The sequence below is a fragment of the Symphalangus syndactylus genome, chromosome 13, assembly GCF_028878055.3.
Source record: "Symphalangus syndactylus isolate Jambi chromosome 13, NHGRI_mSymSyn1-v2.1_pri, whole genome shotgun sequence".
In the NCBI taxonomy this organism is placed as follows: domain Eukaryota; kingdom Metazoa; phylum Chordata; class Mammalia; order Primates; family Hylobatidae; genus Symphalangus; species Symphalangus syndactylus.
In genome coordinates, this window is record NC_072435.2 from 64,078,684 (window position 1) to 64,102,580 (window position 23,897).

General features: G+C 42.4%; 1 protein-coding gene and 2 pseudogenes across 4 annotated transcripts in view; all 3 read left to right on the top strand.

The window, feature by feature from the left end:
• The first annotated feature begins 356 nt into the window (after positions 1 to 356).
• On the top strand, positions 357 to 990 carry LOC134732149 (large ribosomal subunit protein uL30-like; annotated as a pseudogene).
• A 531-nt stretch (positions 991 to 1,521) lies between these two features.
• The window catches only part of NUP107 (nucleoporin 107), a 57,589-nt gene continuing 35,213 nt past the window's right edge, over positions 1,522 to 23,897 (top strand). The window contains exons 1-8 of one of the 4 annotated variants that reach the window (XM_055240025.2): positions 1,522 to 1,707; positions 3,564 to 3,655; positions 4,436 to 4,522; positions 5,531 to 5,646; positions 6,864 to 7,008; positions 11,990 to 12,093; positions 16,223 to 16,350; positions 18,087 to 18,135. In XM_055240025.2, coding sequence (XP_055096000.1) covers positions 1,700 to 1,707; positions 3,564 to 3,655; positions 4,436 to 4,522; positions 5,531 to 5,646; positions 6,864 to 7,008; positions 11,990 to 12,093; positions 16,223 to 16,350; positions 18,087 to 18,135 — 729 coding nt within the window. In that variant the 5' untranslated portion in view covers positions 1,522 to 1,699. Of the gene's footprint in view, positions 1,708 to 2,013; positions 2,290 to 3,563; positions 3,656 to 4,435; positions 4,523 to 5,530; positions 5,647 to 6,863; positions 7,009 to 11,989; positions 12,094 to 16,222; positions 16,351 to 18,086; positions 18,136 to 23,897 lie in introns of those variants that run through there. The other 3 variants (XM_063614200.1, XM_055240024.2, XM_055240026.2) reach the window with 3 other exon arrangements.
• LOC129461139 (keratin, type II cytoskeletal 8-like) lies at positions 18,192 to 23,013 on the top strand (annotated as a pseudogene).

The following is a 23,897-nucleotide window of genomic DNA, read 5'->3' on the forward strand; positions in this document are numbered from 1 at the left end:
TGGTGGCTAACCCCTGTAATCCCAGCACTTTGGGAGACTCAGGTAAGAGGATGGCTTGAGCCCAAAAGTTTGAGACCAGCCTGGGCAACAACATAAGACCCCGTTTCTCCAAAATATTTTTAAAAAACTGGGGAGGGGAGGAGGTCAGGCATGGTGGTGCGTGCCTGTGGTCCCAGCAACCTCAGGTACTAGGGAGGCTGAGGTAGGAGGATTGCTGGAGCCCAGGAGGTCAAGGCTGCAGTGAGCCGTGACTGTGCCACTGCACTTGAGCCGGGACAATAGAACAAGACCCTGTCTCAAAAAACAAAAAACAAAGAAGGAAGGAAGGAAGGAAACATAATTTAAAAAATCAAGTCCAAAAAAAAGCAAGCAAGAAGAAAAAAAAAAAGTTCAGCACTGTCACAAGGAATATATGGCAAGAAAAGCTGGCAATTTCTATATACCTGTGAAACCCAAATTGTCACTTGCCTTAAGGATCAAATGTATCAATGGTGTGAGTCCAAGTCTGTCGCAACTTCTGCACTTTCCCCAGATCTTCAATGGCACCTTTGTTAAACTCAACAAGGCTTCAGGTAACATGCTGAGGACTGTGGAACCATATCGCATGGAGTACCTGAACCTGACATCAGTAAATGAACTGATCTACAAATTGGTTATGGCAAAACCAATAAACAAATTACCTTAACAGATAACTCTTGGATTGCTAGATTTCTTGATAAATATGGCATCATCTGACTGAAGAATCTGATTCATGAGATCTATGCTGTTGAAAAACTCAAGTTCCTGTGATCCTTCAAATTATCTTCTCCACGAGGGAGAATGAAGGACTACCTATTTTGTATTAATAAAATGTATAAATGCCAGCAACAGAAAAGACCATATCAACAGGCTTATTAAACGGATAAACTGAAGCACCTAACGTTATTTTTGTAACCTGGTCAGTTAATAGCCAGTCACTACTTTCAAACTGGAAAAAACAAAAACCGAAACAAAAATGTGACTGACTCCTTCAAGACCAAAATATACCACTTTTTGCCTAGACGGCACTTTGAAATAGAGGGCAATACCATCATATTTTACGCTTGCCTTTCTACTTTTTAATACAGGTGAACTTTTTCTCCTTAATAGGAAAGAATACCAAGTAAAGAACAAATAGCAGTTATGGAAAATAGTTTCAAAAACTGCAGGGGGCTACAGAACAAAGGACTGAGTGTAGGGAGGGAGATAGAGATCCCCGAGGTGTGGGGCAGAGCCCACGCATCTGAATTCCAAGAACAGTTGCTTTCTGACAAAGAATACCAGGAAATGACTTCACATTTTTCCAGACTATCAACATACTTCATTTTTCCCAGTAGGAGAACCCAGGGCCTGTTCCACGCCCACAGACGTTGGTCAGGCAAAGCGGCCGCAAGGCGTCTGAGCTAAACGCAACCAGGTCCCGCCCCCGGTCCTGTCTGGTCCAGCCAGGCACACATTGGCAAACTTTTGCGCCTGCGCCCACCGGGCCTGAACCTGTAGGCTGAAGTCGCGCATGCGCTAGATGGGAACGTTGTTTCTTCTCCCCTACCCCTTTTCTGTGGGGCTGTTTTAGGGAGAGACTGCTTCCGGGTCGAAGGGCTTGCTTCCGGAGAGCGGGAAGGCTAAAATGCGGTAGCTAAACTGGAGCCAGCGTTGGTTCTGTGTGGAAAAGGCTTTAGCCATGGACAGGTCAGTTCTGATGGTGGCAGCTGAGCCCGAAGTCTTGCCCCTCTCGCCTGTTGGCGAAACGAAATAGGTGAAATTAGACTCCCAGAAGAATCCAAGGAGGTCCCGGTGCTTCCCCTAAGATTCCTTCACCATGCCGGGAAATTTGGCTACAAATGGGGAAAAGGCCGCTTGGCGTGGGTCGGGGTGGGGTACAGATCATAATGGTCCCTTATATTCCCACTACGTTCTGCGATCTATTCGGCGCTTTGTGGCAGCAACACTGTTCGCTCCTGGGGTGGGCGGGGTAGGTAGCCCGGCGTTCGAAATGCTAAGTGACGAGCCTGAGATCACAAAGCCAGTCAGTGAAGATACTGGGATCTCAGCGCAGACTTTCTGATTACAAGTGCCAGCGTCGGATACTGAGTTCCCTCTATGATCTGGGTACTGTGCTAGCCGCCTGCAACAAAGATCAGTTATTCAAGATCCTTACCCTCGGGGAATTAGTTTTATAATGGAGACAACCAAGCAGTGTAAAGTGGTAAGTGTTTGGGGGCGATCAAGTCTCCCTGTCACTGTAACTATCAGGAAGACCTCTCAAAGAAGGTAACTTTCTAGCTGGTCTTTGAATAATAATAGTACATTATTCGTACTCCAAACATTGAGTACCTACTATGTGACTGCCATTGTTCTAAAGGCTTTGAATATATATTATTAGCTTATTGAATCTTCAGAACAAGAACAATCCTATGAGGATAGGTACTGTTATCCATTTTTCATATATAACACTGAGACTAAAAGAGGTTAAGGAACTTGCTGAAAGTTAGGAAGCTGATAAATGCAAGAACCAAATTGCCAACCTGCATCTGTGTGTCTCCAGCCTACCTGAGGCTCTTTGAGGAATAAATAGTTGTTGACCAGGTGCTCAAGGGGACAAATGTAGGTCTTTGTAAAAGAAACATATTCAAAGGTGCTAGGATATGAAAAAAAAGTACATGTAGCTCAGTGGTCACATGCAGTATATGTTTAAAGTGATGTTTGTGGCTGAATAGAAGACTGAACCCCTAAACTGGGGTCACATTGTAAATATCATTTTAGGAAATTTGTACTTCTATAAACCAGAGAGAGCTATCTGAAGGTTTTTTTGTTTTTAATTTTAATTGTTAAACGTTTAAAATTGTTTCTATGTGGTTGTTTCCCATACTTTTCCTGCTGAAGGAATATCTGAAGGTTTTAAGTGGAGGAAAAGCATATTAGATTCTTGTCTTAAACACAGGCCTTTTAGTCCACACAATTTAGTAGACCTTTGAGTGAAACTGACAGGGAGTGTTGTTATGGGACTGGAGACCTCCTGGGTTGAAGTAACTTGAAGGGTCATTTTGCTCCAATTTACCAGAATTCTTTTACTTACCCTTCTATCTCACAAGCTCTGTTTGTTGTTGTTGTTTGTTTGTTTTTTAATAGTACCCATGGTTTAAAGCATTTTGGAGACTACAGAAAGTCTTTTAAGAGAGAATTCCTGCAGTTAGGTAACTCCTCAATCCAACAAGGGAAATAAGATTCACTTTTATGAAGCAATTATCTAAAACAGTGTTGTAATATAGATTCCAAGTGTTGAAATAATTCTTTAGGAGAAAATAACATAGTGAGTACTAGAAAGTCAGAGAAGTCTTTGTGCAGGTAAGATTTGAGTAAGGCTTTGAAGAATAAGCAGGATTTGGAGCCAGGAGTGCATTCTCAGCAAAAGATCTAAGACTTGACTACTAGAATGACCTGTACCTTAACTTACTCAGGGTCCTTTACTCCAGCTGTGATGATAAAATTCTTTATAAATGCTATATTCTCGTTTCACTTATATGAGCTTGATTATACTACTTTAGGAGTGGCTTTGGAGATATATCATCCCCTGTAATCCGGGAGGCGGAGGTGACACGGACTGCACGGAAACAGAGTGCTCAAAAAAGAGTTTTAAGTATCCTTTGTGATTTAAGCATCATTATAAAAATTGTAACAGGCCGGGCGCGGTGGCTCACGCTTGTAATCCCAGCACTTTGGGAGGCCGAGGAGGGCGGATCACCAGGTCAGGAGATCGAGACCACGGTGAAACCCCGTCTCTACTAAAAATACAAAAAAAAATTAGCCGGGCGTGGTGGCGGGCGCCTGTAGTCCCAGCTACTCGGAGAGGCTGAGGCAGGAGAATGGCGGGAACCCGGGAGGCGGAGCTTGCAGTGAGCCGAGATTGCGCCACTGCACTCCAGCCTGGGAGACAGCAAGACTCCGTCTCAAAAAAAAAAAAAAAAAAAAAATGTAACGTGTTTGGAATCAGTGTTGTAGAATTTTCTTTTTATAAGAGTATTAAATGATAGCTATAATAAAATCCTGTAGAAATTTTTTTTCACTCCACAGAGCTGTCATTTGGTAAATATAATGCAAAAATTTAATGAGATCATATTTCCCTAAAAATAAAGATATTTCTTACTGCTGACAGCTTCTGCTGAGATTAGATTTCTTTTTATTATTTGAAAACTGACTAAAAACATTTAGTTCAGTGTGTAGTTATCTAAGACTGACATCTGAGAATTTAAATGGCAGAAGCAATGAGTTATTTATCCTTTGCATTGAAAAATGGTAGCCCTAAAATACCTTGTTCTTGAAAAATGTACTCATATAATTTGTATAGTAAAAAGATGGTTAATTCACATTTTAATGATCTCTTTTCTACGTGGAAAACTTTTCTTAACTCATTGTACAGTTCAAGCATCTCAAGATGAAAATTTTGGTAATACTACACCAAGAAACCAGGTTATCCCTCGAACTCCTAGCTCATTTCGACAGCCTTGTAAGATTTTTTGCTTTTAAAGCATTTAATAATAATGGTAATTATAATAGCAACTAACATTTATTGTAACATAATAAGTATAGTATTTGGTTACAATATCAATAAGCACTAATAATAATGATTGCAGTTATTATTTGTTTGAGCTCTTGCCATGTACAAGGTACTGTACTTTACATAAACACACGGTAACTATGACATGGGTATTGTTATCTCTGTTTTACCAAAACTGAAAGTGAGACTTAGAGAAGTTAATTAATATAGGCAATAAGTATGTAAATAGGCTGGATGCAGTGGCCCATGCCTATAATCTCAACACTTTGGGAGGCCAAGGTGGGCAGATCACTTAAGGCCAGGAGTTCAAGACTAGCTTGGCCAACATGGCGAAACCCCGTCTCTACTAAAAATACAAAAATTAGCTGGTGTCATGGCACATGCCTGTAATCCCAGCTACTCAGGAGGCTGAGGCAGGAGAATTGCTTGAACCCGGGAGGCAGAGGTTGCAGTAAGCTGAGATTGTGCCACTGTACTCCAGCCGGGGCGACAGAGCAAAAAAAAAAAAAAATCCCAGTTCCATTATTTACATACTCTTTTTTTTCTGTCTCAGAACAAAAAAAGAGTATGTAAATAATGGAACTGGGATTCAAACAATGATCTGTTTACTCCAAAGTTTATGCCCACTACGCTGCACTGCCTCGGTATGCCTTATAAAATTAAAATATGAAGAATCCATTGACTGATTAGTGTCTGTAACTGCTCAGTTATGCTATAATGAAAGCATCTGTAATTGCAGAAAAATTTTTCCTGTTAGGCTCAGTAGTACCTACAGCTCAAATTTAGAAAAATAAGTTAAATCCTTGTATCATGGAAATGTTAACATTTAAAGTATTTATTTGGTTAGAGTCTAATGGAAAACTGAAAAATGTATTTTTCATTGTTTGTTTGCTTACTTTGTTTTGATAATGAATACGCACGCACTTTAGTTTCTTTCTACCAACCTTTTGTTTATAGTTACCCCAACAAGCCGAAGCTTACTAAGGCAGCCAGATATTTCCTGCATTCTTGGAACAGGAGGGAGGTCTCCCCGACTTACACAGTCTTCAGGGTTCTTTGGAAATCTCTCCATGGTATGTAGAAAAATAGGGCTAAGAACTCCTTTTGGGTAGAGTGTGGTGGCTCACATCTGTAATCTCAGCACTCCCTGAACTCCTGACCTCAAGTGATTCTCCCGCCTTGGCCTCCCAGAGGTCAGGAGTTTGAGACTAGCCTGCCTAGCATGATGAAACCCTGTCTCTACTAACAATAAAAAAATCAGCTGGGAATGGTGGCTTACACCTGTAATCCCAGCTACTCGGGAGGCTGAGGTGTGAGAATTGCTTGAACCCAGGAGACAGGTTGCAGTGACCTGTGATTGCAAAAGAAAAAAAAAAAGAGAAAAAAGAATTTCTCCCTTTTTATAAAAGTATGATATTTGATGTAAAAGCCTTTTAACAAATATTGAGTCAGAATCATCATAACAGTAACTTTAGGTTATATGGATTGAAATAATTAATTAGACATTAAAAAAACAGAAAACCTTATGCATCTGATATCACAGATGGAAACTGTGACACCAGCAACCTTTAGATGCAGATGTTTTAATCTGTCAATTTGCTGACCAGAAGAAATACATGCTGTGGTTGGTTGCTGATGGCTATAAAATCTGATCCCTGTTTTGAAGCATACAAGAGTAGGAATCAGAGGGTAACAATGAAGAATATCATAAGGAAGAGAGAAAATGTATTAAAGGGGGATAAAAGAGAAAATTGGAAAAAGTAGATGAGATACTCTTTAGGAATCACTATGGAACAGTATTGACAATAGCAAAAGAAATGTTATGTAAGCTATGATGCAGAATGACTTCACATAAGTATTAAAAATACACTATAGTAGCCGGGCATGGTGGCTCACATGTGTAATCCCAGCATTTTGGGAGGCTGAGGCAGGTGGATCACATGAGGCCAGGAGTTTGAGACCAGCCTGGCCAACATGGTGAAACCCCATCCCTACTAAAAATACAAAAATTAGCCAGGCGTGGTGGCACTTGCCTGTAGTCCCAGCTACCTGGGAGGCTGAAGTGGGAAGATGGCTTGAGCCTGAGAGGCAAAGGTTGCATTGAGCCATGATTGTGCCACCTGAACTCCAGCCTGGGCAACAGATCCAGACCTTATCTCAAGAAGGAAAAAAAAAAAAAGACGCATACATACATATAATTTTTAGAAACCTTATTTGTTTTTAAAGTATCCACTCAGTGACAATAACTCCATCACTTTTCTGTATTTTTACTTTTTTTTTTTTTTTTAAGGTTACTAATCTGGACGACAGTAACTGGGCAGCTGCATTTTCATCACAGCGTTCCGGGCTCTTCACAAACACAGAGCCCCACAGTATAACAGAAGATGTAACTATCAGTGCTGTTATGTTACGTGAGGATGATCCTGGAGAAGCTGGTAAAATGGCATTGAGCTTTGTGACAAGTAGCTTTTCACTTTACTAAGATCAAGGAAACCATTTCTTCCTGTTTCTGAACATCATTATGTTTTTCTTTTCTTTCTTTCTGGCTTTTTTTCTTGAGAGAGTAGCTTAAACAACAGATTTGTGTGTGTGTGTTTTTTGAGACAAGAATCTCACTCTGTTGCTGGGCGCGGTGGCTCACGCCTATAATCCTAGCACTTTGAGAGGCCAAGGCAGGCAGATCACGAGGTCAGGAGTTAAAGACCAGCCTGGCCAACATGGTGAAACCTCGTCTCTACTAAAAATACAAAAATTAGTTGGGTATGGTGGCGCACACCTGTAATCCCAGCTACTTGAGAGGCTGAGGCAGGAGAATCGCTTGAACCTGGGAGGCGGAGTTTGCAGTGAGCTGAGATCGTGCCATTGCACTCCAGCCTGGGCTACAGAGCGAGACTCTGTCTAAAAAAAAAAAAAAAAAATCACTCTGTCACCCAGGCTAAATGCAGTGGCACAATCATGGCTCACTGCAGCCTTAACCTCCCAGGCGTACGCAATTCTGCAGCCTCAGCCTCCTGAGTAGTTGGGACTGCAGGCGTGTACCACCATGCCCAGCTAATTTTTTTTTTTTTTTTTTGAGATGGAGTCTCGCTCTGTCACCCAGACTGGAATGCAGTGATGGGATCTTGGTTCACTGCAACCTCCGCCTCCCAGGTTTAAGTGATTCTCCTGCCTCAGTCTCCTGAGTAGCTGGGATTACAGGCACCTGCTACCACACCTGGCTAATTTTTGTATTTTTAGTAGAAATGGGGTTTCGCCAAGTTGACCAGGCTGGTCTCAAACTCCTGACCACGGGTGATCCACCCGCCTTGGCCTCCCAAAGTGCTGGGATTACAGGTGTGAGCCACTGCGCCTGGCCACCAGCTAATTTTTTATTTATTTATTTTTTTTAAACGGAGTCTCACTCTGTTGCCCAGACTGGAGTGCAGTGGTGCAATCTCGGCTCACTGCAACCTCTACCTGCTGTATTCAAGTGATTTTTCTGCCTCAGTCTCCCGAGTAGCTGAGATTATAGGTGCCCACCACCACGCCTGGCTAATTTCTGTATTTTTAGTAGAGAGAGGTTTCACCATGTTGGCCAGGCTGATCTCAAACTCCTGCCTCAAGTGATCCGTCCTCCTCAGCCTCCCAAAGTGCTGAGATTACAGGTGTAAGCCACCGTGCCCAGCCTAATTTTTTATTTCTTTGTAGAGACAGGGTCTACAAAGACCAGCCCAGGCTGGTCTCAAACTCCTGGACACAAGTGATCCTACTACCTCAGCCTCTCAAAGTGCTGGGATTATAGCAACAACATAAATTTATTTTCTCACAATTCTGGAGGCTAGATGTCTGAGGTAAAGGTCTTGGCAGGGTTGGTTTTCTCTGAAGCCTCTTCTCTTGGCTTACAGATGGCTGTCTTTGTCCTGTGTCTTCATGTGGTCTTCTGTCTATAATATATTTTTCCTTAAGCTAATTAGTTGTGGTTGTGGCTATGGTATTTGATACAGTATCACTAGAAGGTTGAGAACCTCACCTTGGTTCTCAATCTGAGCGGCATCTTGCCATTTTATCTTTTAATGTAAATAGCAGCCTGTTATGTTATTAGACAAGTCTTATATTGTAATTTTTGTCTTATTCATGCTGTTGAAAGAGCATCTCTTTCTTTAGGTTTAGTTCTTAATCTAACATTGTTGATGTGTTTTGTTTTCTCCTGGACCCTAATACTGTTGTTTTTTTTCAGATAGTGTTATGACCACTGTACAAGCATTAACTCATGTAATCCTTATGGTGGTCCATTAAATAGTTACAATAATTATTCCCATTTTAGAGAAAAGGAAACTACTGCTCAAAGTGGTTAAGTAACTTACCTCAAACCACCTGGCTAGGAAGTAGTGGTACCAGGATTTGAAACTAAGCAGTTTAGCTCCAGAGCCCTGCTCTTAACACTTTGGTAACTACTACTTTCTTGTAGTATCTGTCAAAAATAGGTACTTGTATTAAGTGACTCAAAATACTTTCTACTTAGGCCAAGTGCTTGTATTTTCCCAGAGTGGAACATGCCATTTAGTATGTATTAAAACTTTCACCACTACTTTGTAATGGTGTGCTTAAAATATAATTCAGATATTTTTAAATCTGGCTCAATTTCTTAAGTAATTGTTTATAAAATAGTATATCTTTGAGATCTTAAAAGACCTTTAGGTATCAAAAGAAAAAATAGATAAATTGGGCTACATCAAAATTTTAAACTTTTGTGCATGAAAGGATACAATCAGCAAAGTGAAAAGGCAACCCACAGAATGAGAGAAAATATTTGCAAATCATATATCTGATTAGGGGTTAATATCCAAAATGTATAAAAACTGCTACAACTCAACAACAAAAAAATCAACCCAATTTAAAAATGAGCAAAGAAATAGAATAGACAGAGGCTGGACGCAGTGGCCGATGCCTGTAATACAAGCAATTTGGGAGGCTGAGGCAGGTGGATCACCTGAGGTTGGGAGTTCGAGACCAGCCTGACCAACATGGAGAAACCCTGTCTCTACTAAAAATACAAAATTAGCCGGGCGTGGTGGTGAATGCCTGTAATCCCAGCTACTCGGGAGACTGAGGCAGGAGACTCGCTTGAGCCTGGGAGGCAGAGGTTGCGGTGAGCCGAGATCGCGCCATTGCACCTCCAGCCTGGGCAACAAGAGTGAAACTTCGTCTCAAAAAATAAAGAAAGAAAGAAAAAGAAATAGAATAGACACTTTTCTAAAGAAGATTCACAAATTACCAGTAAGCACATGAAAATACACTCAAATGTCACTAATTGTTAGGAAAATCCAAATCAGAACTACAGTGAGTTACGAGATACTGCCTTACACCCATTAGTATGGCTACTAAAAAACAAACAAACCAACAACAACAACAAAAACCCAGAAAATAACAAGTATTGACAACAATGTGGAGAAATTCAAATCCTTGTGCACTATTGGTTGGAATGTAAAATAGTACAGCTGCTATGGAAAACAGTATGGCAGTTCCTCAAAAAATTAAAAACAGAATTACCATATGATCCAGCAAACCTGCCTCTGGGTATATATCCCAAAGATTGGAAAGCAGAGTCACAAAGAGATATTTGTATATGCATGTTCATAGCATGATTCATAGTAGCCGAAAGGTAGAAGCAAGCCAAGTACCTGTTGATAGATGAATGGGGGGAACAAAATGTGATGTATACATGCAATGGGATATTATTCAGCCAAAAATGAAGGAGATTCTGAGACATGCTGCAACATGGATGAACCTTGAGAACATTATGCTAAATGAAATAAACCAGTCATAAAAGGGCAATACTCTATGGTTCTACTTACATGAGATATTTAGAATAGTCAACACGTGTAGAGACAGAAAGTAGACGGATGGTTGTCAGGGGCTGGGGTAAGTGGGGAGTGGGGAGTTAATGTTTATTAAGTAAAGAGTTTCAGTATTACAAGATGAAAATAGTTCTGTGGATACATAGTGGTGATGGTAGCACAACAATGTGAATGTACTTACTGACACTGAACTATACACTTAAAAATGATTAAGCCAGGGATAGTGGCTCATGCCTTTAATCCTACCACTTTGGGATGCTGAGACAGGAGTTAGCAAGACCCTGTCTCTACAGACTAATAAAAAATTAGCTGGGCGTGGTAGCTGGTATATACCTATAGTCCCAGCTACTGGGGAGGCTGAGGTGGGAGGATCACTTGAACCTAGGAGTTTGAGGCTATAGTGAGCCATGATTGCACCACTGTACTCCAACCTAGGTGACAGAGCAAGATCCCCCTCTCTTAAAAAAAAAAGAAAAATGATTAAGATAAATTTTATATTATGTGTATCTTGCCAATTAAAAAAAATTTTAAGGCCGGATGCGGTGGCTCACGCCTGTAATCCCAGCACTTTGGGAGGCCAAGGTGGGTGGATCACGAGGTCAGGAAATCAAGACCATCCTGACTAACACAGTGAAACCTCATCTCTACTAAAAATACAACAAATTGGCCGGGCATGGTGGCACGCGCCTGTAGTCCCAGCTACTCGGGAGGCTGAGGCAGGAGAACCGCTTCAATGTGGGAGGTGGAGGTTGCAGTGAGCTGAGATTGCGCCACTGCACTCCAGCCTGGGTGACAGAGTGAGACTCTGTCTCAAAAAAAAAAAAAAAGAAAAAAAAAAGCAGTGAATTTATAAAAGACTTGTAGCCATTTAAATTTTCTTTTTTTTTTTTTTTTTTTTGAGACGGAGTCTTGCTTTTTCACCCAGGCTGGAGTGCAGTGGCTCAATCTCGGCTCACTGCAAGCTCTGCCTCCCGGGTTCACGCCATTCTCCTGCCTCAGCCTCTCTGAGTAGCTGGGACTACAGGCGCCCGCCACCACGCCCGGCTAATTTTTTGTATTTTTAGTAGAGATGGGGTTTCACCGTGGTCTCGATCTCCTGACCTCGTGATCCGCCCGCCTTGGCCTCCCAAAGTGCTGGGATTACAAGCGTGAGCCACCGCGCCCGGCCAGCCATTTAAATTTTCAAACAGGCTGGGTGCGGTGGCTCACACCTGTAATGCCAGCACTTTGGGAGGCTGAGGTGGGCAGATCACCTGAGGTCAGGAGTTTGAGACCAGCCTGGCCAATATGGTGAAACCCCATCTCTACTAAAAATACAAAAATTAGCCGGGCATGGTGATGCACACCTGTAATCCCAGCTAGTTGGGAGGCTGAGGCAGGAGGATCACTTGAACCTGGGAGGTGGAGGTTGCAGTGAGCTGAGACCATGCTATTGCACTCCACCCTGGACAACAAGAGTGAAACTCCATCTCAAAAAATAAATAAATACATACATTTTCAAACAAACAGAATTACCTAGAAGTATGTCACTTAACTTTTCTTTATTCCTTTTTTTTTTTTTTTTTTTGATGTGTTCTAGCATCCATGAGTATGTTTTCTGATTTCCTGCAGTCTTTTCTGAAGCACTCTTCGAGTACAGTTTTTGATCTTGTGGAAGAGTATGAAAACATCTGTGGTAGTCAGGTAAGCGAATTTCACTCCATCGTTAGTCAAACTTCAGTATTTTTAGTTTTTATAAACAGCATTAACCTAATTTTCATAGTGTTTAAGGGAGATGTCTTAGGGGAACAGTGGCAGGAATGGAGGGAAAGTCAACTAGAGCATTCCTGCATTTTACATATTGAGGGCCCATACAAGATTTCTTTGGGAGAAAAAGGATTCTGCTGCTTTAAAAAAGGAAAATCCAGCCAGATGCAATGGCTCACATCTGTAATCCCAGTGCTTTGGGAGGCCAAAGCTGAAGGATCACTTGAACCCAGCAGTTCAAGACCAGCCTGGGCAACATGGGAAGGCCTTGTCTCTACAAGAAATACGTTTGCCAAGCATGGTGCTATGCACCTGTGGTTCTAGCTACTTGGGAGGCTCAGGTGGGAGGATTGCATGAGCCGCAGAGTTTGAGGCTACAGTGAGCCATGATCACACCACTGCACTCTAGCCAGGGTGACAGTGTAGACCCTGTCTCAAGGAAAATCTAAAATATACGAGGAATATTTAGAACTCAACAATAAAGTGGGGGTGGGGGGAGGGAGAGCATCAGGAAGAATGCCTAATGTATGCTGGGTTTAATACCTAGTTGATGGGTCGGCAGGTACAGCAAATCACCATGGCACACGTTTACCTGTGTAACAAACCTGCACATCCTGCACATTTATTCTGGAAATTAAACAAAATAAAACTCAACAATAAGAAAATGAACAATCTAGTTAAAAAATGAACAAAAGATGGGAACAGGCACCTCACCAAAGAAGATACACAGATGGCAAATAAGCATATGAAAAATGGTTTGGCCAGGCGCGGTGACTCATGCCTGTAATCCTAGCACTTTGGGAGGCCAAGGTGGGCGGATCACTGCAGGTCAGGAGTTCGAGACCAGCCTGGCCAACATTGTGAAACCCTGTCTCTATTAAAATACAAAATTAGCCAGGTGTGGTGGCGGGCACCTGTAATCCCAGCTACTCAGGAGCCTGAGGCAGGAGAATCGCTTGAACCTGGGAGGCGTAAGTTGCAGTGAACCAAGATTGAGCCACTGCACTCCAGCCCGGGCGATAGAGTGAGACTCTGCCTCAAAAAAAAAAAAAAAAAAAAAAAAAGATGCTTCATGTCATATGTCATTAGAGAATTGCAAATTAAAATAATGAGATACTACAACATACCTATTAGAATGATGAAGATCCAGGCCAGTGCTGTGGCTCCCACCAGTAATCCCAACACTTTGGGAGGCTGAGGCAGGAGGATCACTTGAGGCCAGGAGTTCAAGACCAGCCTGGGCAGCATAGCAAAATCCCATCTCTGCAAAAACAAACAAAAAAAGAAATAGAATGGTGAAGATCCAAAAGACACCACCAAATGCTGGAGAGGATGTGGAGCAACAGGAACTATCATTCATTGCTGGTGGAAGTGCAAACAGCTGTAGCTACTTTGGAAGACAGTCTGCAGTTTCATACAAAACTAAACATACTATTGTCATATGATCCAGCAAACTCATTCCTTGATACTTACCCAGGTGAGTTGAAAACTGTGTGTACACAAAAACCTACACAGACTTTTATTACAGTTTTATTCATAACAACTTGAAAGCAACCAAGATATCCTTCAGTGGGCGAATGAATAAACTGGTACATCTGAGCAGTGAAACATTATTCAGTGCTGAAAAGAAACTGGCTATCAAGCCATGAAAAAACATGGAGGAACCTTAAATGCATATTGCTAAGTGAAAGAAGCCAATTTGAAAAGGCTACATATTATATGATTACAACTATATGACATTTTGGAAAAGGCAAAACTTGGAAACAGTGACAAGATCATCGGTTGCCAGGAGTTAGTTGGGAGGGAGCAATGAATAGGTAGAACACAGGATTTTTAAGGCAGTGAAACTACTCTTTATGCTATAATGGGGGACAAATGTCAGTATACATTTGTCATAATTCATGGCATGTACACCACCAAGAATGAATCCTAATGTAAACTATGGACTTTGGGGGATAATGATGTGTCAATATAGGTTCCTCAGTTGTAACAGATATACCATTCTAGTGTTAGATATTGATGGTGAGGGAGGCTGGGATTGTGTGGGGGAAGAGATATTTGGGAACTCTGCCTTCTGCCCCATTTTGCTGTGAATCTAAAGCTAGGCCAGGTGCAGTGGCTCACACCTGTAATCTCAGCACTTTGGGAGGCTGAGAAAGGTAGATTACCTTAGGTCAGGAGTTCAACACCAGCCTGGCCAATATGGTGAAACCTCATCTGTACTAAAAATACAAAAAAATTAGTCGAGTGTGGTGGTGGGCACCTGTAATCCCAGCTACTCAGGAGGCTGAGGTGGGAAAATCGCTTGAACCCGGGAGGCGGAGGTTGCAGCGAGCCGAGATTCTGCCACTGCACTCCAGCCTAGGCAACAGAGTGAGACTCCTCCATCTCAAAATAAAATAAAATAAAACTATACTAAAGAAGTCTATTTTTAGAAAGAGGAAAAGACTTCAAGAAAATACTGCATTCAGTAATGATTGAAATAATAGTAATAGACAACTTTTTATCATTTAATGTTTCAATAATTGACCTCTGAATTGTTCTATTATAAATGCAGTAGCTTCATTAAATAACACTTAGTGAATCACTGGAGTCAGGATTCCAACTGAGAATGTAATGAATGAAGTACAGATAACACTTTTATGAAGTACTAGTCTTAAGACAGTAGTAACATTACTTTGTGAATACTTATTAAGGGGTGGGAAAACCCATTGTGGTGTTCTGAATGAGAGCAATCTTGTTCCTTAATTCATCTTGACAAGATAATGAGGTACTGTTAATAACCTTTGAGAAAGATTTTCTTTACCCTGGGTCGTTAAACGTCCTGATAAACAATTGTGTGTATGTTTCTAGGGGGATCATTCATGCCTTTTATTAGATTTTCACATGTGCCTCAGTCCTGAAAAGGTTTTTTTGTTTTTGTTTTCATTTTTGTTTTTTTTCTTCCCAGACAGAGTCTCACTCTGTCGCCCCGGCTGGAGTATAGTGGCAGGATCTCTGCTCACTGCAACCTCTGCCTCGTGGGTTCAAGTGATTCTCCTGCCTTAGCCTCCTGAGTAGCTGGGATTACAGGCACACACCACCATGCCTGGCTAATTTTTTATATTTTTAGTAGAGATGGGGTTTCACCATGTTGGCCAGGCTGGTCTCAAACTCCTGACCTCAAGCAGTCCACCTGCCTCGGCCTCCCAAAGTGCTGGGATTACAAGCATGAGTCACCGCGCCCAGCCTCTGAAAAGGTTTAAGACCACTATTTTGGAATGAGGAAGGACTTTGGTGATGTTTTGTTTAGAAATGATAATGTTTTTGGTGCCAATCTTGGGAAAATATCTTTCTTGATTAGTTACCTGATATAAATTTTTCAAACATAATTTTAAGAAAACTTTTAAAATTTTAATTGCTAAAATGTTGGCTTATGTTATGATTTTTTCAGGTATAGGTTTTTTTTTTTTTTTTTTTTTTTTTGAGACGGAGTCTCGCTCTGTCGCCCAGGCTGGAGTGCAGTGGCGCAATCTCGGCTCACTGCAAGCTCCGCCTCCCGGGTTCACGCCATTCTCCTGCCTCAGCCTCTCCGAGTAGCTGGGACTACAGGCGCCCGCCACCACCCCCGGCTAATTTTTTGTATTTTTAGTAGAGACGGGGTTTCACCGTGGTCTCGATCTCCTGACCTCGTGATCCGCCCGCCTCGGCCTCCCAAAGTGCTGGGATTACAAGCGTGAGCCACCGCGCCCGGCTCAGGTATAGGTTTGATTTAACTTATCCTCTGGGTAGATATACAGGGAGAAAAAAATATATCCATCACTGCCACTGTTGGATCTGAAATCAAGAGTATGTTAGACTTATATATATATATATATACTCAGATAAACACATCTTGTTCCAAATTAGATCCATTTCTAGTGGGATCATTACATTACATTTAATTTAAAAAGACAAAATAGAGAAGGCAATTTTATAATATATACTTATTAAATACAATTATTTTAGCACTCTGTTCAAATACAAACTTATCAATGACTCAAAATTGTAGAAAATTAACCTCTTTACGTCTGTGTTTTTTATTCAGGTGAATATACTGAGTAAAATAGTGAGTCGAGCAACACCTGGACTTCAAAAATTTTCAAAAACAGCCAGTATGCTCTGGCTTCTTCAACAGGAGATGGTCACGTGGAGGCTGCTGGCTTCTTTGTATAGGTAATGGCGTCTGGCATTCATAAGTGAAATAAACATAAGGTAATAAACCAACAGGCAAATTAATTTAAAAGTTAGGGTAGGTCATGCTTGGAAATAGGTTTTGCTATTTTTGATGCTTATCATTTCGAATACCTTAGTTGTCAAGAGTGAGTCAAGAGGGAAGAGGAAGATATCAGATCATAAAGCTGGTAGTTACCAAAATTGGATGTGTGTAAAGACTTAAGGAAAGTACTAAAAATAGTGCAATACTTAGGCTAAAATTAAGAAAAGAGCTGAAAGTTAGACTTCATGTAATATGGAAGTTTGAAAGAAGTTAACCAAATTTTCCAGAAGGCAAAGATTATACCATGTACATATCCTTGAATCTAGGAATTTTATGCCTAGAAATTTAACCTAAGAAAATAATGAGAAATATATACAACCACATATGAATAAAACTTTTAAATCTCAAAAAATTAAAAACTACTACTAAGGAATTGGTTAAATGAATTACAGCAGCTCTTTTAGAACCAGAATAACTTGTAGCCATTTTAAATTACCACTTGTGGGCTGGGCACGGTGGCTTATGCCTGTAATCCCAGCACTTTGGGAGGCCAAGGTGGGTGGGTCACTTGAGGTCAGGAGTTCAAAACCAGCCTGGCCAACATAGTAGAATGCTGTCTCTACTAAAAATACAAAAATCAGCCAGGCATGGTGGTGGACACCTATAATTCCAGCTACTTGGGAGGCTGAGGCAGGAGAATCGCTTGAACCGTGGAGGCAGAGGTTGCGAGCCGAGACTGTGCTACTGCACTCCAGCCTGGGTGACAGAGTGAGACTCCATCTCAAAAAAAAAAAAAAAAATAAATAAATAAATTACCATTTGTGTATATTCATTGACATGGAAAGATATTCATGACATATTGTTATATGAAAACTGGATTTCATATTAATATATAAATGATGTCCCCTCCGCCATTTGTTTTGTTTTTGAAAAAGAGTCTCACTCTGTTGCTCAGGTTGAGTGCAGTGGCACAACCTTGATTCACTGCAACCTCCGCCTCTGAGGTTCAAGCGATTCTCCTGCCTCAGCCTCCTGAATATCTGGTATTACAGATGCTGGCCACCATGCCTAGCTAATTTTTGTATTTTTATTTTAATGTTTGAGATGGAGTCTCGCTCTGTTGCCCAGGCTGGAATGCAGTGGTGTGATCTCAGCTCACTGCAACCTCCGCCTCCCAGGTTTAAGCAATTCTCCTGTCTCAGCCTCCCAAGTAGCTGGAATTACAGGCGCATGCCAACACACTCGGCTAATTTTTATATTTTTAGTAGAGACAGGGTTTTGCCATGTTGGCCATGCTGGTCTCAAACTCCTGACCTCAGGTGATCCACCCGTCTCGGCCTCCCAAAGTCCTGAGATTATAGGCGTGACCCACCGCACCTGGCCTAATTTTTTTATTTTTAGTAGAGACAGGGTTTCACTCTGTTGTTGGCCAGGCTGGTCTTAAACTCCTGACCTCAAGTGATCTGCCTGTCTCAGCCTCCCAAAGTGCTGGGATTACAGGTATGAGCCAGTGTGCCCAGCCTGTTGTCCCATTTTTGTTTACAAAAATACAGATATACATATTTGAAAAAATAAATAATAAAAAATTTTTAAAAAGAAGTTAGCCAAATTTTCCTTCTCTCAGATGCTCAGTGGTGAGTGCATTATATTCGTGTGAAGTAAGGCTTTTTTATTTTGTCTTATTTTTCCCCAGAGACAGAATACAGTCTGCATTAGAAGAGGAAAGTGTATTTGCAGTTACTGTAAGTTTTATATTTTTTCCTTTATAAATACATACAAATTAAAATGTTACTAACAGGATTTTTTTTTTTTTGAGATGGAGTTTCGCTCTTGTTGCCCAAGCTGGAGGGCAATGGCGTGATCTTGGCTCACTGCAACCTCCGCCTCCCAGGTTCAAGTGATTCTCCTGCCTCAGCTTCCTGAGTAGCTGGGATTACAGGCATGTCCCACCATGCCCAGCTAATTTTTTGTATTTTTAATAGAAAACAGGGTTTCATCATGTTGGCCAAGCTGGTCTCGAACTCCTGATCTCAGGTGATCCACCCACCTTGGCCTCCTAAAGTGGTGGGATTACAGGCATGAGCCACTGCGCCCAGCCAGGATTTTATTTTCAGCCTTCCATCTTGAGTTTCTTCATTTTAAAAATTATACAAGTAAATAAAAGGCTCAATCTCATAAAATAATCAAATATTGATTTATATTAGAGAGTTAAAGGTAAAAGTCCCTTTTTATCCCACTGACTATTTAGTGTGACAGTTATGGTATGTATCCTACCAGACATTTTTCTGTGCATCTTTATAGATACATACATATATATAAACATACACGCACATACTTGTATATACACACACACATTTGTTTTTTAACATGTAATATGATTTCATTTATACATTATACTGAGAGTTTTTTTTTTTTTTGAAACGGAGTTTCACTCTGTCACTCAGGCTGGAGTGCAGTGGCACGATCATGGCTCACTGCAACCTCTGCCTCCTGGGTTCAAGTGATTCTTCTACCTCAGCCTCCCGAGTAGCTGGGACTACAGGCTTGTGCCACCACGCCTGGCTGATTTTTGTATTTTTAGTAGAGATGGTGTTTCACCGTATTGACCAGGCTGGTCTCGATCTCCTGACCTTGTGATCTGCCCACCTCAGCCTCCCACAGTGCTGGGATTACAGGTGTGAGCCACTGTGCCTGGCTTATACTAAGAGTTTTAAAATTAATATTTCTAAGATTTTTTTAAATTCATGTAGGTTTTACCATATTTTTTCATAGTATGTCAGAGTATAAATGTACTGTAATTTTCTGAGACATTCAGCTGGACATATTTAGGTTGTTACTGGTACTTTTGCTGTAGCCATTAATAATGCAGTAAATAGTTTGGTGTAGAGGCACATGCCTGTGGTCCCAGCAACTTGTCAGGCTAAGGCCAGAGGATCACTTGAGCCCAGGAGTTCAAGGCTACAGTGAGCTACAGTCACACTACTGCACTCTAGCCTGGGCAACAGAGTGAGATCCCGTTTCTAAAAAATAATTTAAAAAAAATGCAGTGAATGTTTTTCTTCATACATATATGTGTGTGTGAGAGAAAGTCTGGACAAGTAAACACCATTCTTTTGCCCTTAGGATTCAATGCTGTCTTCTACAGCCTCCAGGCCTGGGATCCTGAAAGGACCTTGGGTGGTAAAACTGGACTTGGCTGGATTGAGGGTTTGGGGAAGAAACATGCAAATAGCCTCAGATGTTTTTTAAATGCAGCAAATAACATTTCTGGATGAGACTTGTTTCCAAAATAAACCAGCTATATCTGTTTTGAAAAAATATGTACACATATATGCCCGTTAAACCACCAAGATCAGATGCCTTTTTGGGGTTTAACTTCTTTATATTTTCTGTTTTTAAAAGTAATTTTTTTTTTTTTTAAGAGATAGGGTCTTGCTCTATTGCCCAGGCTGGAGTACAGTGGCATGATCTCAGCTCACTCCAACCTCCACCTCCCAGGTTCAAGCAATTCTCGTGCCTCAGTCTCCCTAGTAGCTGGGATTACAGGCATGCACCACCACACCTGGCTAATTTTTGTACTTTTAGTAGAGACAGGGTTTTAACCATGTTGTCCAGGCTGGTCTTGAACTCCTAGCTTCAAGTGATCCACCTGTTTTGGCCTCCCAAAGTGCTGAGATTACAGACGTGAGCCACTGTGCCTCGCCCAAAAGTAATTCATATTTGAAGCAAGTATATATAGTTAAAAAAGGAGATAATGTATATTTATAATAAATATTTTATGTGTATCTGTTAAACTGCTTTTTTTTTTCGTTTCTTTTTCTTTCTTTTGGGGTGGCCAGCATGGCGGGGACATGGTCTCACTTTGTCTCCCAGGCCAGAGTGCGGTGGCATGATCATAGTTCACTGCAGCCTCGAACTCTTGGGCTCAAGTGAGCCTCCTGCCTCAGCCTCCCAAGTAGCTAGGACTACAGGTGTGTACCACCATCCCTGGCTAATTTCTTTTTTTTTTTTTTTTTTTTGAGACGGAGTCTCGCTCTGTCACCCAGGTTGGAGTGCAGTGGCGCGATCTCGGCTCACTGCAAGCTCCGCCTCCCAGGTTCATGCCATTCTCCTGCCTCAGCCTCTCCGAGTAGCTGGGACTACAGGCACCCGCCACCACGCCCGGCTAATTTTTTGTATATTTAGTAGAGACGGGGTTTCACCGTGGTCTCGATGTCCTGACCTCGTGATCCACCCGCCTTGGCCTCCCGAAGTGCTGGGATTACAAGCGTGAGCCACCGCGCCCAGCCGCTAATTTCTTTTTTGTATTTTATAAATACGGGGTGTCTTACCATGTTGCCCAGGCTGGTCTCAAACTCCAAGGCTACTTTTTCACTTAAAATATTTTTTAATATCTTTCCAATCTTTTAATTTGTTTATCCCACAAATACTTCATTCCAAATGCACATCTAGGAAGACTGTCATATTTGGCTATTTAGTGAGCTCACTTACTAGTTTTAACAGGCTTCCTCTGGTTTTCCAGGCAATTCTGTTATCTACAAGTAGTGATGACTTCGACTGTTTTTCCATACTTATTGCTAACTTAATTCTTTTCCTGGTTTTATTATGTTAGTTAGAATTTTCAAAGTAAAGTTGAATAATAATGGACTCTTACTCTTCATCTTCTGGATTTTAAAGGTAGTATCTCACTTTACTAAAGTTTAGTGTAGTCAGCTGAAATTCCTTATATGTGGGTTCCACATCCGTGAATTTAACCAACCGCAGATCAAAAGTATTCTTTTAAAAAAAAAAAAAAAAGAATCACCAAGAAGCAGCTTCTCTGCTCCTTCTCGAATCTCCGCCTAGCTCAGCCTGCCTGCCTTCACTCCTGCCTCCACCATGTCCATCAGAGTGACCCAGAAGTCCTTCAAGGTGTCCAACTCTGGCCCCGGGGCCTTCAGTAGCCGTTCCTACATGTGTGGGCCCAGTGCCTGCATCAGCTCCTCGAGCTTCTCCCGAATGGGCAGCAGCAGCTTCTGGGGTAGCCTGGGTGGAGACTTTGGTGGGGCCAGCGGTATGGGAGGCATCATTGCAGTCACAGTCAACCAGAACCTGCTGAGCCCCCTTAACCTGGAGGTGGACCCCAACATCCAAGCTGTGTGCACCCAGATGAAGGAGCAGATCAAGACCCTCAACAACAAGTTTGCCTCCTTCATCAACAAGGTACGGTTCTTGGAGCAGCAGAACAAGATGCTGGAGACTTAGTGGGGGCCCCTGCAGCAGCAGAAGACGGCTCAGAGCAACATGGACAACACGTTCGAGAGCTACATCAACAACCTTCTGCTGGCAGCTGGACACTCTGGGCCAAGAGAAGCTGAAGCTGGAGGTGGAGCTTGATAACATGCAGGGGCTGGTGGAGGACTTCAAGAACAAGTACGAGGATGAGATCAAAAAGCATACAGAGATGGAGAATGAATTTGTCCTCATCAAGAAGGATGTGGATGAAGCTTACAAGAACAAGGTAGATCTGAAGTCTCACCTGGAAGGGCTTACTGAAGAGATCAACTTCCTCAGGCAACTGTATGAAGAGGAGATCCGGGAGCTGCAGTCCTAGATCTCGGACACGTCTGTGGTGCTGTCCATTGATAACAGTCGCTCCCTGGACATGGACAGCATCATCGCTGAGGTCAAGGCGCAGTATGAGGAGATCGCCAACCACAGCCAGGCCGAGGCTGAGAGCATGAGATCAAATATGAGGAGCTGGCTTGGAAGCATGGGATGACCCGTGGCCCACAAAGACAGATCTCCAAGATGAACAGGAACATCAGTCGGCTCCAGGATGAGATTGAGGGCCTCAAAGGCCAGAGGGCTTCCCTGGAGGCTGCCATCGCAGATGCTGAGCAGCACGGGGAGCTGGCAGTTAAGGATGCCAACCCCAAGCTCTCCAAGCTGGAGGCAGGTGGGCCAAGCAGGACATGGCACGGCAGCTGCGGGAGAACCAGGAGCTGATGAACTTCAAGCTGGCCTTGGACATCGAGATCACCACTTAAAGGAAGCTGCTGGAGGACGAGGAGAGCCGGCTGGAGTCTGGGATGCAGAACATGAGTATCCATACGAAGACCACCAGCGGCTATGCAGGTGGTTTGAGCTTGGCCTATGGGGGCCTCACAAGCCCTGGCCTCAGCTACAGCCTGGGCTCCAGCTTTGGCTCTGGTGCGGGCTCTAGTTCCTTCAGCTGCACCAGCTCCACCAGGGCTGTGATTGTGAAGATTGAGACCCACGACGGAAAGCTGGTGTCCGAGTCCTCTGATGTACTGACCAAGTGAACAGCCGTGACGGCCCCTCCTAGCCTACCCCTTCTGTGGCTGCCCCAGAGAGGCTGCTGTCCAGAGGAGCACAGGGAACAGGAGACCCACCTGAGGCTCAGCCCTAGCCCTCTGCCCACCCGTGGGGGGAGTTTACCGCCTGGGGTACCCCCTTGCCCATGCCTACAGCTACAAAACAATTCAGTTTTTTTTTTTCCAAAATAAAACCTCAGCTAGCTCTGCCAACTGTCAAAAAAGAAAAAAAAATGGTCCAGGTGTGGAGGCTCATGCTGGTAATCCCAACACTTTGGGAGGCCAAGGTGGAAGGCTCACTTTAGCCCAGAGTTCAAGATAGCTCACTTTAGCCTGGGCGAGATAGCAAGACCCTGTCTCTGCAAAAAGTGACAAACTTAGCTGAGCACGGTGGTGCATGCCTAGTCCCATTTACATGTGAGGCTGAGATGGGAGGATCGCTTGTGCCCAGGAGGTCAAGAATGAGGTGAGCTGTAATTGTGCTACTGCACTCCAGCCTGGGTGACAGAGTGAGACCCTGTCTCAAAAGATCGTTGGGTTTGTACTGAATATGTGCAGATGTTTTTTATCTTTATTCCCTACGTAATATAACAACTATTTACATATGTAGCATTCACATTATATTAGATATTATACATAATCTAGAGATGATTTTGTTGTTGTTGTTCATTATTCTTTTTTATCACAGCCAGGTCCAATAGAGATGATTAAAAATATACTACAGCATTTTGGCTGGATGAGGTGGCTCATGCCTGCAATCCCAGCACTTTGGGAGGCCGAGGCAGGTAGATTGCTTGAGGCCAGGAATTTGAGATCAGTGTGGCCAACATGGTGAAACCCGTCTCTACTAAAAATACAAAAATTACCCAGGTGTAGTGGCAAGCACCTCCCTTCTTCTTGGGAGGCTGAGGCATGAGAATCACTTGAGCCCAGGAGGCAGAGGTTGCAATGAGCTAAGATCAGGCCCACTACACTCCAGCCTGGGTGATAGAGTAAGACTCTGTCTCAAAAAATAAATAAATAATTAAATAAAATATACTACAACATTTTATATAAGGGCCTTGAACATCCACAGATTTTGGTATCCATGAGGTGTCCTGGAACCAATCCCCCATGGATACCAAGGGACGACTGTATGTTTGCTAGAGGTTTCAGTTAGTCTACTTCTAATTTATGAAGATATATAT